Consider the following 14,396-nt stretch of genomic DNA (forward strand, 5'->3'; position numbering starts at 1 on the left):
ATCATCTTCATATAAAGTCATTTCCCCCCATTGACAACAAAGAAAAAGTTCCAAAACACAAACAGCACAACCAAATGATCCAAGATGTCTGACAGTTAATTAAACCTCACAGGACTGATTATATAAAACCACACTTATTCCGTAAGGATCAACTTGGAAGTACATAATATAGAAGTAGAAGGAAAGAATATAGCCATTAAAAAAAAGGAAAGAAATATAGATTCACATTTCTTTACTTTCCTTTCCTCTTGATTTGAGAGGAATTCAAACAATAAAAAAGGGCTTGCATTTGGAAAATTCACAGCCGACACAAACTGTCATGTGAATAGTCAATGATAACCAAAAAAATGCTAGGAAAAGGAAAAAATATCACGTGAAAAGTTCCCACTACCTCAATTAGTACAGACCACACTTCGCAAAACTAGGACCCTTTTTTTTCCTAAAATTCATTTGACATATGTTCTTCATTTCTTTCCTTCCTTTTTTTCTGAAAAAAAAAATATTCAATAATGCATCAGTAGAACTCCATGAACCTTCAAAAAGAACGGTTAGCTAGGGGAACTTTAATAAAGAAATCCATAAGGATTTTCTGAGGACAACCCACGGTCTGACCCAAGAAGCTCATCCTCAAGATCTGGAGAAGCAAATGTATCACTACCTGATGTCCCCCCACTACCTGATAATATTAATTTCCTAAATGATAATCAACACAATTTGCAAGGTGATCTATTTACATATAGAATCGCACTTGGGTATTGAGGTGGCACATGTCCCTATTTGACTTGAATTTACTTAAAAATAAGGCCTCGATCACTAAATAATCAACACAACTCCAAAATTCATAATCTGCAACATATAGGCATATAGCTGTTTGATTAGCTTGTGTGGAACTTCCCCTAAATGGTACCTTTCACCTTTTAAGAATGAGTAGCATGATAATTAGCAGTATACTAAATATATAGACCATAGTTGCCAGAGTGGGAAGCGAGTGCGAGAAGCGACGCACGAAGCGAAAACGGGAAGCGAGGGGTTTAGAACAAAGAAAATACAGGAAGCGAAAAGCTCTAAAGAAAGTAAATAAAAACTATGCAAGAAGCATCGTTGAAAGTCACGTATGAAGCATATAATAAACCTCATTGGAAGTGAAGAAGTACATACAAATAGTAGGATTGTAGTAAATAAAGGAAGAAGGGTTAATAATACAGGTAAGCACTACAAGTAGAAAAGAAGACTCCGCAAGTAGAAAAGAAGGATTAATAAAACAGGTAAGCACTACAAGTAGAAAAGAAGACTCCGCAACTAAAGATCATGATGTGGAAGCACAGCTTAGCAAACAGCAGCGTCCTCGAGGCGCAGACAGGTTCGAGCTTTCGACAACGGCAATCATTAAAACAAATAAGTCTCGTGTGGTTGTTGGAGGAAAGAAATCAAAAGAGACAAAGAAAATGACCATAAAGGTCGAAAAAAGGGCGGCCCAGTGCACGAGGCTCCCCCATTGCGGGGTCGAAAAGAGAAGAAATATTATTTCTCAGATGACATGATCCAAGATTTATTCGACGACCTCTTACAACAAAATTGGATCGAACTTCCTGAGATTAAGAGATCACATGAGGTTGGGAAATTTAATGACCTGAAATACAATTGGTTCCATCGCTTGATCAGTCACCAGCTTAAGGATTGCTTTGTCCTAAAGGATAAAAGAGCTGCTGGACCCAGTTAATCGACAGGATCCACTGCTACCCCTCCAAATGGAATCGGAATTGGGTCTTGCTCCAACTAGAGCAATAACCAACCCAAAGGTAGGAATGCCGTGAACCATGGAATTGTACCTCTCATCAGATGGAGTAATAATAAGAAAACTCTTTTTAGGAATTTACAATTTCACAAGTTTTATTCATGTATATTTAATGTCAAGCTTTTCGGAAAAGATCCACATAGCTTTCATTTGAAACTTGAGATGAGCTTTCAAGTTTTAAATACGCTCATTCAAGATTATCAAAAAATGATAAAATATGCTTTTAGGAAGACAAAATTTCCTAAATAGGAAACATACTCTTATTTAAGAGGAAGCGAGTAGGAAGCAGCTGGGAAGCGCGCTTCCCCTAAATTTGGGAAGCGAGAAGAATTTAGCTTCTAAAACGAGCTTCCCATCCAACTAAGAAGGTTCTGGTAACTATGATATAACTTTCTAACCAATTAGATTTTGTGGGAGTGGGTAGGGAAAAGAGCTCTAGAGTCTTTAAACAAGGTTATTAGATTTTTTCTTTCTTTTTTTTTTGTCGTTTGTACGTGTTTCTGTTTGAGGGTCGCAGAAAAAAACTTATGACATGTTAACAAACAAACAAACAATCAAAAAAGCCACATGCACACACTTTGTTCCTTCTAGAAATGAAAACAATAAAAAGGCATCACAAAATATATGAAACAACCAGGAGTAAAAAGACATCACAAGATAGATGAAACAATTAAAATGACTTATGCATTTGCATGGTGTTATAATAGGCTTTTTACTCTTCAAAAGAATCATATGAAATGACTAAAACTAAAACCTAACATAAAGACACATCCATAACTAGCATGAAGACTATGTAGAAGTGAAGTATACTGCTTAGAATAAAAAATCAACCATGATAACTTAGCAAGCGGCATCAAGAAATGAAAAACAAAAAAACAAAGGTTTGCAAATAGGGATTTGCCAAGGCCCGTCGCAGAAGGCATTTCATGGGCTGTCTTGCATGAAAGTGGAGCCATCTCATGAATAAGACATAATCTGTTGAAAAGTGAGCCTATGTGGCTGCACTCTCATGCAACAGACGGCCCCCGAAATGCCTTATGCAATGGTCCCTAGCAAATCCCTTACAAATAACAAAGCATGTTACTTTTAGACTTCATAAAAGTTACACAACTAGTTACAAACTATCTATAAGCTTCCCACTGATTTTGGTGAGAATTTAAATTTCCATTAGCAATTAGGCGGAAGCATGCTTTGCTGGCTGCACCTCACCCATACGCGAGGAAGAATTTCGCCTATCGCGCCCTTGGCGATTCTTACAAAGGTCCAATTTTCCCAATTAGGGAGTTTAGTTTCCAAGAGCAATTCATTATGAACAAAATGGTCACTATCTTGGGTTCCAAACCGGGTCTAAGGAAGAAATTTAGCAGATTGTTTAGGCTCCTAAAGTTCTTTTCCAGGTCTGGCCCTATCTATAGCTAAATCTATAGCTGGGGTCCTTGGGGTTGAAAAAGGCTATGGCATTTAAAGTATCTGGATGTAATAATTTTCGTACTTTCTTCGGTAGTTGGGGAAACGTACCATGAGGCTCCTAGCACTCTTCCCTAGGAGCGGAGGTTTCTAGGCTCTTAAGCCCTTAAGTTTGCTATTAAAAAGCAGCGCCCCCCCCCCCCCCCCCCCCCCACACACACACACACACACTTCCTTTGAAGACAACTTACGTGTCATAGTTGGAATGGCTTCCCCTGAGGATCCGGGAAGACCAGCTTCCCTAAGGAGTCGGCTCTCCCTTACTCTTTTGTTCTGGGAGTTCACTACCAATTTGGGGATCGGATTATGTGTTGGAAGAAGACAAAAACGGTTCCAGATTTTGGCGGGGGGTGGCCGTCTGGTGGAGGAGAGGTTGGTGATTAGCGTCTCCTCCCGATTTCCGGGGTTGTATATCTGCTAGAGTCCCAGATCCAACATAGCATGGATGAGTCTCTTCCGGTTTTGATGGCTTGTCTAGAAGACCAAACTAAATGACTATCTAAATGGTGATGACAAGTCTTTTTTGAGGAAAGCCTTGCATGAGAGGCTCCCCAATATGGCTTTTTTTGTTGGATTCGATTCAATTGAGGCCTTGGGTAGTGTCTTGGAATAATGGGGGAGTGGTGAGGACATTCTAGACTGTGATATTAGGTGAAGATTTTGGCAGGGAAGTAGAATAGTTACTTGACATGATGGCAACGCATGAAAGCGTGGTCCTCCCCGTAGCGGATGAATTAGTAGATTTTCTTCTTTGGTTTCAGCTGGTCTAGGAGTATGCTCCTGCCCATCCTTAATTGATTCTAGGTATTGCAGGATGGGACCTCTGGTCCCCAATGTAATTTCCATAGTATCAATAAAATTGTCAATTTTCAAAAAAAAATTCAATTAGCAATACTTAGCTCTCTTTACATGGAACGGTATCTTGAATGACAGCAAATAGACCAAAAACATATCCTTCTCCAAGACAACATAAAATATAGTGCATTACCTCTTTTGGCAGCAAATTCCATCCATATGCCAAATGTTGTTCGACGTAGTTTTACACCAGCCTGGATAAATTTCTTTGAATACTTTGAGATCAAGCCCCAATTGTCCGTTTTATAACAGATACTGCGATGGATAACTCCAAATTTGAAATCAGAATGCATAGGAAATATAACACTGAAATTCCAGAAACAGAACGTGACCTCAACCAAAACAATGGAATAATAATGAAGGGATTTGCTAAGGTCCATCGCAAAAGTAATTTTGCGGCTGGTCTGACGTGCGATGGACCAGCCGGGAAATGCCTTTTGCGATGGACGCTAGCAATTCTCAATAATGAATAATGGTTATCTTAAACCGAGATCAAAATTTAGAGCACTAGTGAAAGGACGCCACACTTGGTAACTTGAAGGTAGAATAATAGTGAATAATATCAACTACTAGATGGAACCAACAAATTGCAATTTTAACATCTACTAAGATGAGAAATAAGAGCTTGCGCATTAGAGAAGAATATAAAATACATATTATGAGAAACTGAAGACATGGCATGTTCGAGAATTGAGACTATAAAATTCAAATAAGATTCCTCCAATCACGTTGGCTTCTAAGATTCAAAGAATACCAACATATGGGTTTAATGGGGTGATTAAGATTGCTATGAAGGTACTTAGTTGGTAACCCAAAAGAATTTTTTATGACGGAGGACAATTCTTTAAATGAGGATCTCGTCGAAGTAGCCTTATTCGACCTCTGTTTCCATCAACGATGTAACTAGATCCGGTTGAATATACCAACCTGCTCAGTTGAGAGGAGCTGCGCCATTTAGGTCCAATGTGGATCCTTCTGTTGTTTCCTTTTCCTCACAAACCTTTTCCAGTAAATGAGAAAGAAGAGAATGATGATTCGAGCCATATAAAGGGAAACTCCCACGTACAGTTTGTTTTCGGTGGATGGGTGGGGGGGAGAAGCCCGACAGGGTCCCCCCAATGACTTTGGCGTGTGGGGGGATTCAATCAATAGAAGTTGGTCTTCTTTCTGTGGAGCCGTTAGGTAGGCTACCAGTGAGGTTGAGGTGAGTGTGGGGAGTTAGATTGTGTCGGCTCGATCTTGCTTAGCTCAAACCCGAGTCCAGTACTTTCTTTCCCCGTGATATGCCTACTACCGCGTCGGGGGGACAAGATGGGAATCCCTTCGCTTCTGCTCCCCATTACTCATCTATAGGGCACTATACTAGCACAACCAAGAATGACTAACCAACAAGAGAGCATTGCAATATTTATCAATCAAAAGGGCACCTAATAACGAGACTACGATTGAATCGACAGATAAACCACCACTGAGCGACCTTCAAACCTCTAAGCCACAGAATAACATTGAGAGAGTCCGCCATTGAAATTGTCATCAACAAGGTATTCAGCTCGAGAGTTTCCATTACCGTGCACTCCATTTCCTTCTCAGTGAGCCCCATATCCATATCTGAGCAGAAGCGGTCCACGGCTAAAAGTTCATGATCAATTTCCAAGTCTTGTTGAGCTCTGATAGCCGCTTTTACATGTTCTTTGTAAATGTTTGTCCCTAGAAGAATGATGAATCCATGACCCGCACCAATTTCAAACGGCGTGGATCAACAAGCGAGTTGTAATGATTCACATGGTGACAGCTCATTCAGATCGGTGGTGTATATATGTATTACAGTTTGTAGAAAATGTTGATACGGGATCTGTACTGTAGACATGGTTTTAAATTTTCCCGAAACAACCGAAATGTTCCCATTTCCATCCCTACCGAAACAAAATCTACTTGATTTCCTTTCATGGCATTATTTCCCTGAAATTTTGATCGAAATTCCCAAAATTCGACCAAAATTTCCGAAATTCAACCGAAATGGTCGGAAAGACAAAAAAAATGGAAAGATGGTATTATTTGCATTTCATTTCATTTCATTAATGAAGGGAAAGATATTTGCTACGCAAAATCATTGAGCTGCACAACAAAGTAACCGTATCTTATGCATGGGAAGTCAAATCGGCATGGGACCAATAATACCTCCTAACTCTATGTGGTATTGACATAGAGATGGGTCCTTACAGGAGAGACTGGTCATCGTACCTTTTTTTTTGAATGGTTGGTCATTGTACTTTCTTATACTTCATTACATGAAAAAAAATATATGTATAAATATAAATAAAAAACCAGTTCAAAAAAAAACTTCATAACATTGTACTTATTTATTGACTTTACTGTTCTAGACATGTGCAACAACGCATGTCACTAGGTATTCGATGTGATTAAGCCATTATGGATGGTTTTGTCAATTATGGGATGATTTATAAGTACGTATTTGAGCTTATTCTAGCATTTCCCAAAGTTTCATCTTAAAATCATTAGCATATTTTTTGAAAAAGATTAAAATATTTCATCATTTGCATATGTTTCCATACGTTTCTGTGATTTTACAAGATTTCCACCGAAATCTCCACCGAAACTTAAATGTTCTCATTTTCATGCCGACTGAAACCGAAACCGAAATTGAAATTTAAAACCTGGACTCTGGGAATATATGTGGAGAGGGCTATTATAATAAAGCCTGGATCTCCACATTATTTCCATTGACCTTGGCATGCCTCTTCCACTTACAACATGATGTGAAACCTTTTGTTAAGAACTACAAGAAGTGATTCCTCACTCTCTCCATATAATCAATCAATGCACACCTGTCTGGTCAAATCATACAAATTATGTCCCAAGAAACTCGATCTACAATAGCACGGAATAGGCAATTTACATCTTCTACAATCCATTTGACTGCCAAGCCCTTTGCTCTAGGAACTAAAGTTCCCCACTAAAGGTTTTGGGGGTGGGACAGGATGTGTAAGATATGAACTCCCTGTAATAATCTGCGAAGAACCAATATTTGAACTAACTCCCTGTAATAATCTGCGAAGAACCAACATTTGAACTCTCCTTCTCATCCAAATGTTTCTTCTCTGGAATCTGTAGCCCACCCAACTCTTTTGTTACGACTCCCAAATCCACAACGTCGTCATTAGCAGCTCTCTCCTTATCAACACAAGCAATTGGTGTAATCTCGGTCCTAACACCGTGAGAATTTTACTACCATCGATCTGAGAGCAGATCGATCAGAAAAATAAGTGGAGTTAGAAAGCCGTATGACACATGGCAACTATGTTGTACGGTTCGGGGGATTATCGCCATACTCCGAAAGTAGGGGTTGGAGGATATTTGGCTCTATCAATTACTACCATCGATCTGAGAGCAGATCGATCAGAAAAATAAGTGGAGTTAGAAAGCCGTATGACACATGGCAACTATGTTGTACGGTTCGGGGGATTATCGCCATACTCCGAAAGTAGGGGTTGGAGGATATTTGGCTCTATCAAACACATAAGATTTGGAAGAGGTAGCATTCCACCGATGTCATGGACCGATTCCTCCAACCTTTTTATATGTGTTGGGGTTCTATATGACCGACATAAGACTCGACTTGCTAGATATTATGGAAGTTCAGTGAGCACCAAGCCGAATCTCCCAACCATTTCCTTCTCTTCCACTTTACGTCGTTCCATCTTCCCATGCTTTACCCGAATCCCTCCCCACTTCGAACAAATTGTAAGCAACTTCTATGGATATCCTCACCTATCATCCCATGAAACTCAATCTGTGATACTGCTTAGGAAGTTACCTGGCTCATGATTATTTCTCTTAAGCATGAACTTTCCCTTTTTGTACTTGAAGATCTAGTGCTCAACTCCTAGGCAGATCACCATGCCTCCATATGATATGCCATTTAATAGGCCGTGTATACACCAGATCAACTGATACACTAGTCTATCGATCGATACACGTGATTTTTTATGAACCTACATATCGTATTGGACCGTGAAATTCTCGAAGTAGAAATGAACAAGTGAATAATAGTTTCAATCAAGATCGAGCAGATAGTATTTGCCTTGTAAAAAGTAAATGCTTACAGGTTTCTAATAGCATAGATCTTACACAGAATATAAGTCGAAGTAGATATTACAGTCATTCTACCTGAAAACTATGTCTGCTGTACCCGGCTGCAGTGGCAACTGGTTCTTTTTCAGGATTTTCATGATATCTACCATCAGCTTAGCATCATTGTGTTCTTTGGCATACAACTGCATCCTCATAATGTAAATGTTAGACATGGAGATTAAAATAAGTAAAGAAAAATAACTGAACATGAAAAGATAAATGAAACTATTTCTTAGTTCTTACAAGTAAATAATGAGCAGAGCCAATGCTTGGAGTTAACCCGTAAATGTTATGCTTCCATAGTGTTTTCTTCCCTGCAAGTGCAGGGTAACAACTGAATTACATACTCCAGAATACTTTTCTCAATCCAACTTAATGAGTTCGTTGGAATATGACTCAAGCAACTGCATAATGCTAGAAATTAAAAAAAAGAAATAATCTAATACTAAAAACATAATTAGACTATGCCTAGTCATGCACTTCCAGAATGCCGGAAAGACAACCATCCAGCAAAGAACAAATCATTGTGAAACAGAAAAATGAGTTTCTTTAAATGGAATAGAAAAAACAGCTTTCTATTGTGTGTGTGTGTGTGTGTGTGTGTGTAAACTGACATTATATATATATATATATGCCCCCGCGCACATTTCCATGCAGAAGTTGTCTTGATTGCCGAACCCACCTTGTCTTTTATTATTTAACCAGCTATCAAAAGCTATTATAATTTCTAAAAAACTGCCATTCAATACACACACACACATATATGTGCGTGTGTTTGTATGAGTGCATGTGCGCGCGCGTGTGTGTGTGTGTGTGTGTGTGTGTGTGTGTGTGTGCACGCATGAATCATATGTATTTACGGGGTATAACCTTGTTTTACAATGTGGTACAGCAAATGAACGGTTTGGTCCATCCTATGAAGTAGATCCCACTGTACTTTTTTGAAAAAAAAACTTTACTTCACACGCACACACCATTTAGCATATTTATATACATGTGAAGATCAACAATTCGGCTGAAAAAGAAATCCAAACCGTTTGTTAGCGGAAATGGACAAAAACTGTTTCATGTCCAATCAGAACAATATGAAATTAAGAGTGCTTAAGAATTCCCACTGTACCTTCTTTCAACTCAACTCAACTAAGCCTATGTCCCAAACTAGTTGGGGTCGGCTAATGAATACTCAACTCAACTCAACTAAGACTCTGTCCCAAACTAGTTGGGGTCGGCTCATGCCCAATCAGAGCAATATGAAATTAAGAGTGCTTGAGAATTCCCACTGTACCTTCTTTCAACTCAACTCAACTCAACTAAGCCCATGTCCCAAACTAGTTGGGGTTGGCTAATGAATACTCAACTCAACTCAACTAAGCCTCTGTCCCAAACTAGTTGGGGTCTGCTAATGAATCCTTTAGAAAATTTTCATGAAGAAGGTGATCTACCTGGCTCAAATTGACAAAGTCTAATCCTAACACTAGTTGGGTTCGTCTACATGGATCATTTTCTTCCATTCTCTCCTATCCAAGGTCATGTTCTCTGTTATGTTCCTAGCCCTCAAGTCTTTCCTCATTGTTTTACCCAAGTTGTTTTCGGTCTGTCCCTACGTCTTTTTACTCCATCAACTTGGCATAAGTCACTTCTTCTCACTGGAGCATCCAAAGGCCTACGTTAGATATGCCCATACCATCTTAAGTGGTGCTCTCTCATCTTCTCCTCAATTGGCGCCACCTCAACCTTTTTACGGATGTCTTCATTTTTAATTCGATATAACCTTGTGTGAGCGCACATCCATCTAAGCATTCGCATCTCCGCTACACTCATCTTGTGCACATGCTGCTTCTTGGTTGCCCAACATTCTGAGCCGTACAGCATGGCTGGCCTCACAACTGTCTTATAAAACTTTCCCTTCAACTTGGTAGGCATTTTACGAGTGCACAGAACTAAAGCATGCTTCCACTTCAACCAACCTGCTCTTATTCTGTGGTTAACATCCTCTTCAATCTCTCCTTCCTTGTGAAGGATTGAACAAAGATTGCGAAAGATATCCCTCTTAGGTACCTCCTGTCCAGTCAGAGTTATTACATCCTCGCCCCGACTCCTTACCTTACTAAAGTTGCACTCCATATACTCTGTCTTAGTCCTGCTCAGTCTAAAACCTTTGGATTCCAAAGTAGTTCTCCATAACTCTAAATTAGCATTAACTCCTGCTTTGGTTTCGTTAATTAATACTATGTCATCTGCAAATAGCATACACCACGGCACCTCGTGCTGGATACCCTCCATAAGTTCATCCATAACTAGAGTAAAAAGATAATCCTTGGTGCAGTTCTATTGTAAGTGGAAACTCACTAAACGTGCCATCCGTAGTTCTGACACTAGTTACTGCTCCATCATACATATCCTTAATCATATCAACGTATTTAGTAGGCACTTTTTTCCTTTCAAGGACCCACCAAATAACACTCCGAGGAACCCTATCATACGCTTTCTCCAAATCAATGAAAACCATATGAAGGTCCAATTTATTTTCTCTAAACCATATAGGGTCGGCTAATGAATCCTTTAGAAAATTTTCATGAAGAAGATGAAAGGATCTACCCGGCTCAAATTGACTAAGTCTAATCCTGACACTAGTTGGGTTCGTCTACATGGATCATTTTCTTTCATTCTATCCTATCCAAGGTCATGTTCGCTGTTATGTTCCTAGCCCTCAAGTCTTTCCTCACTGTATCTACCTAGGTTGTTTTCGATCTACCCCTATAACTCTTTTTACTCCATCAACTTGGCACGAGTCACTTCTTCTCACTGGAGCATCCAAAGGCCTACATTGGATATGTCCAAACCATTTTAAGCGGTGCTCTCTCATCTTCTCCTCAATTGGTGCCACTCCCACCTTTTTACGGATGTCTTCATTTTTAGTTCGATCTAACTTTGTGTGGCCCCACATCCATCTAAGCATTCGCATCTCCGCTACACTCTACCTTTTTTCAGGAAATGAATTATTTGTCGATGCATGAATTAAGACATGAATGGGCCATCACTAATAAAATTGATCAAAATAGTCGGGGGAAAACCAAATATGTGTGTTTGAATGGGCTGATTGATGGGTTCCGCCTGCTTTACTAGTCAGTCCAAACCCCTCTTATTTGGTGACCTGAGTTCTCACTTGTTTTGCAGACAGCAATGTTACCTGAGCTCGACAATGTGCAAAAAAATTTCTTGAAATCCAAGAAACATGCATACTTAAAGTTAGCTGTCATGCATTTCCTTAAGAAATACAAGAGCAGGCAAAAGTACAAGCGGGAGTCACATTTCTTGATGATCCAACCCATTCACATGTTGGTCCCTCTATGGATGGGCCATGGCCCAAAATCTCACAGAAGAAATGACCAATGCCCTAAATGGACAGTAAGAAAATAAGACAACAAACCACATTCACTGTGGAACCTCCACCAATCATATGGTAAAGACAGCTGGACAGGAGAGATTTCTGGGGAATGGTCCACATTCACTGTGTAAGCCCATCTATAACAAGGCCTACAGAGGTATGGTTTAGACCAAGGTTGCCAGGGCGGGAATCGAAAGCGCGAATCAAAGGCTCATGGGATGGTTGGAAGCGGGAATCGTGGGTTTGCCAGAGAGTCGACGGAGATTCGCCAGGGATTCGTCGGGGAATCGCCGAAGATTCGTCGGGGAATAGCCGGGAGTCGCTGGGGAGTTGGGATTCACTGGGGATTCGCAGGGAATCGCCTAGGAATCTGGGTTTAAAGTGGGAATCGGGGTTTCCAAGGTTCCCAAAATTGGGAATCGGGGTTCCCAAAATTGGGAATCGGGGTTCCAACGGAATCGATTCGGGATTCCCCAGAATCGGGGAATCGAATCGAATCACGATTCCGATTCGCGATTCGGGGAATCGTGAATCCCCACCCTCAGGTACGAATCCTGCTTCCCTGGTTTAGACTTTAGAGAACTCAGTTCTGACATTTATAGACATTCCAAACCATTGAAGAACACAAGTCACAAATTGTTACAATATGTATTGCATATTAAGAAACTCAATTAATTTATTGAATGACCAATCTCCGGAATCACCGACGAAAAATAATTGAATTCTAACTTCCAATGTAATGTAGATCGGCTGTCCTTTGATGAAGGCTATGCCTTGGATCAATCTTTAGCATCGCTTGCCTTCTATAAGGTAGCAACTCACCCAGCGTAACCATAGAAAACCTCCTCACTGTGTCCTATTTATCTATGAGGCCTTCTTTTAATGCACCTATAAATCAGAACTTGCCAAATCAGTTTTAGTAGAAGGGGAATGATGAATCAACAAGCCAATCAGTAAAACGAGTTTATTATGAAAGGCAGAAGCACTTGATTTCCGTACACTTTTGACAAGAGCCAGCATTATTGGTCCATTAATTAAGATAATTTAGTGCCCTCGGGGTATATTATAGACTCACTGTCGTACTTTGTTTAGGGGGAATGATGAATCAACAAGTCAATCAGTGACACAAGTTTATTACGAAAGGCAGAAGCATTTGATTGCCATACAATTTTGACAAGAACCGGCATTATTGGTCCATTAGTTAAAATATTTGCTGCATCAGAATTCTCGAGGTAGATTATAAGGCTCCCTGCTGTACTTTGTTTGGTAGTTCAGACACTTTCACTCAAGTACACCATGTCTGCCTTTGTCAACAATATGCCCCATGAGCAGCAAATCAAGTAAAATATTTTCATTATAGCTATGATTGTCAACATAAGCTAAGACCTCCTGTTGTCAGAGGGAAAAAACCCTGTTTGAATTCTCATAGCACTAGTTAAGGAGTGAAATGAACTCATACAAGGAATAGCACTCATTTTTCCGGCCATCCTTCCTAAGAATATAATGTAAAGTAGTGTCAAAGAAGAAGAAGAAAATACATCAAACAATAGATCCAAGAAGAAGATAAAGTACAAGACGAAGAGAAAAAGAACAATCCTAATGGTACCAATAGAAAACAAAGCAATAGCCAAGCAAAGTCCCCTTTTCTTTCTTGTTCTTTCTAATATATATGAAAGACCTAGGTTTGATGCCACCTCCAGATGAATTGTCTTTCAGTTACTGAAGTTCCTCCCGTAAGTTATTTTAAGGAAAATTGCATATGCGTCTAGTTTGGGGAATCCTGGCCCCGCCGGAATCGGAGGTGTCTTAGGAATCAGTCAGGGGAGATTTTTTGGGTGTTGGCTATTGGCATTGCAGATGTAAGTGAGACGGAGGTGCATGCATTGCGCCAAGGCATAAAGTTGTTAGATAAAGATTGCTTGGATAAAGTTGTAGTTGAAGGGGATTCTCTAAACATCATCTGTTGGATTAGCGGTTCCCATCATCACCCATGGAGGTTTGATCGCTTCTTCGATGGGATTCAAGATTGGACGGGGTCCTCAGCTATAGTGTTTCAGCATGTTAGAAGATCAGCAAATGGTGTTGCAGATAGTCTAGCCAGGGAGGGGATGGTAAAGGAATCTTTAGAAATGTTTGATTCTTTGCATCCCCGAGAGATTTCTTCTTATTCTCTTGTGGGTTGTTTCATATTTGTGCTATCCTTCTTTTTCTCTCGTTGTATCGACCATCTCGGTCATTTATTTGATTAATAAATCTGCGGCCATTGCCATTCAAAAAAAAAGTTATTTTAAGGAAAATGACAAATCTGCCCCTTTTGCAGTCATTAAGAAACGAGTCCTATTGTAGCCATCAAAACTATAGCAAATTGTGACATGTTTCACACCAAAATTAAACCAAGTATAGCTGACTTCATGGCAATCCTCCAGAATAAGTTTCAATTCAAAAAAATAAAAAGCTTCAGCTCATATGCTCCAATGTGGAACCTATGGTAGTTATCTGAAGTTAGGCCAGATTTCAGGTCTGCTCATGCAAATTATCCCATTGTTTCTTGAGTTGAACTTTATTTTTCTTCTTTAATTTCATTGATACATAGCCAGATTACATCAACCGCATAGAAGATTACATTTACATTAGTCCTTCCTCCTTGGGAAGAGTTCTCCCTCAAGTTCAATGCTTCAAATACCTCCAATGTCTTTAACGTAATGTCTTGTGCCACTTCCATCGAAACTCATGCTTTTG

The 14,396-nt window shown here is 39.7% G+C and overlaps 1 protein-coding gene across 1 annotated transcript in view; it reads right to left on the bottom strand.

The window, feature by feature from the left end:
• Positions 1-14,396, bottom strand: part of LOC143876082 (uncharacterized) — a 41,253-nt gene that overhangs the window by 8,039 nt on the left and 18,818 nt on the right. Inside the window, exons 6-8 of the mRNA XM_077377704.1 lie at positions 8,513-8,583; positions 8,306-8,412; positions 4,251-4,372 (exon numbers count right to left, since the gene is read on the bottom strand). Of these exons, the coding sequence (XP_077233819.1) occupies positions 4,251-4,372; positions 8,306-8,412; positions 8,513-8,583 (300 nt within the window). The remainder of the gene's footprint in view (positions 1-4,250; positions 4,373-8,305; positions 8,413-8,512; positions 8,584-14,396) is intronic.

The sequence above is a fragment of the Tasmannia lanceolata genome, unplaced genomic scaffold, assembly GCF_043159265.1.
Source record: "Tasmannia lanceolata isolate RefF3 unplaced genomic scaffold, GAP_Taslan_0.1 ptg000004l, whole genome shotgun sequence".
Lineage (NCBI taxonomy): Eukaryota > Viridiplantae > Streptophyta > Magnoliopsida > Canellales > Winteraceae > Tasmannia > Tasmannia lanceolata.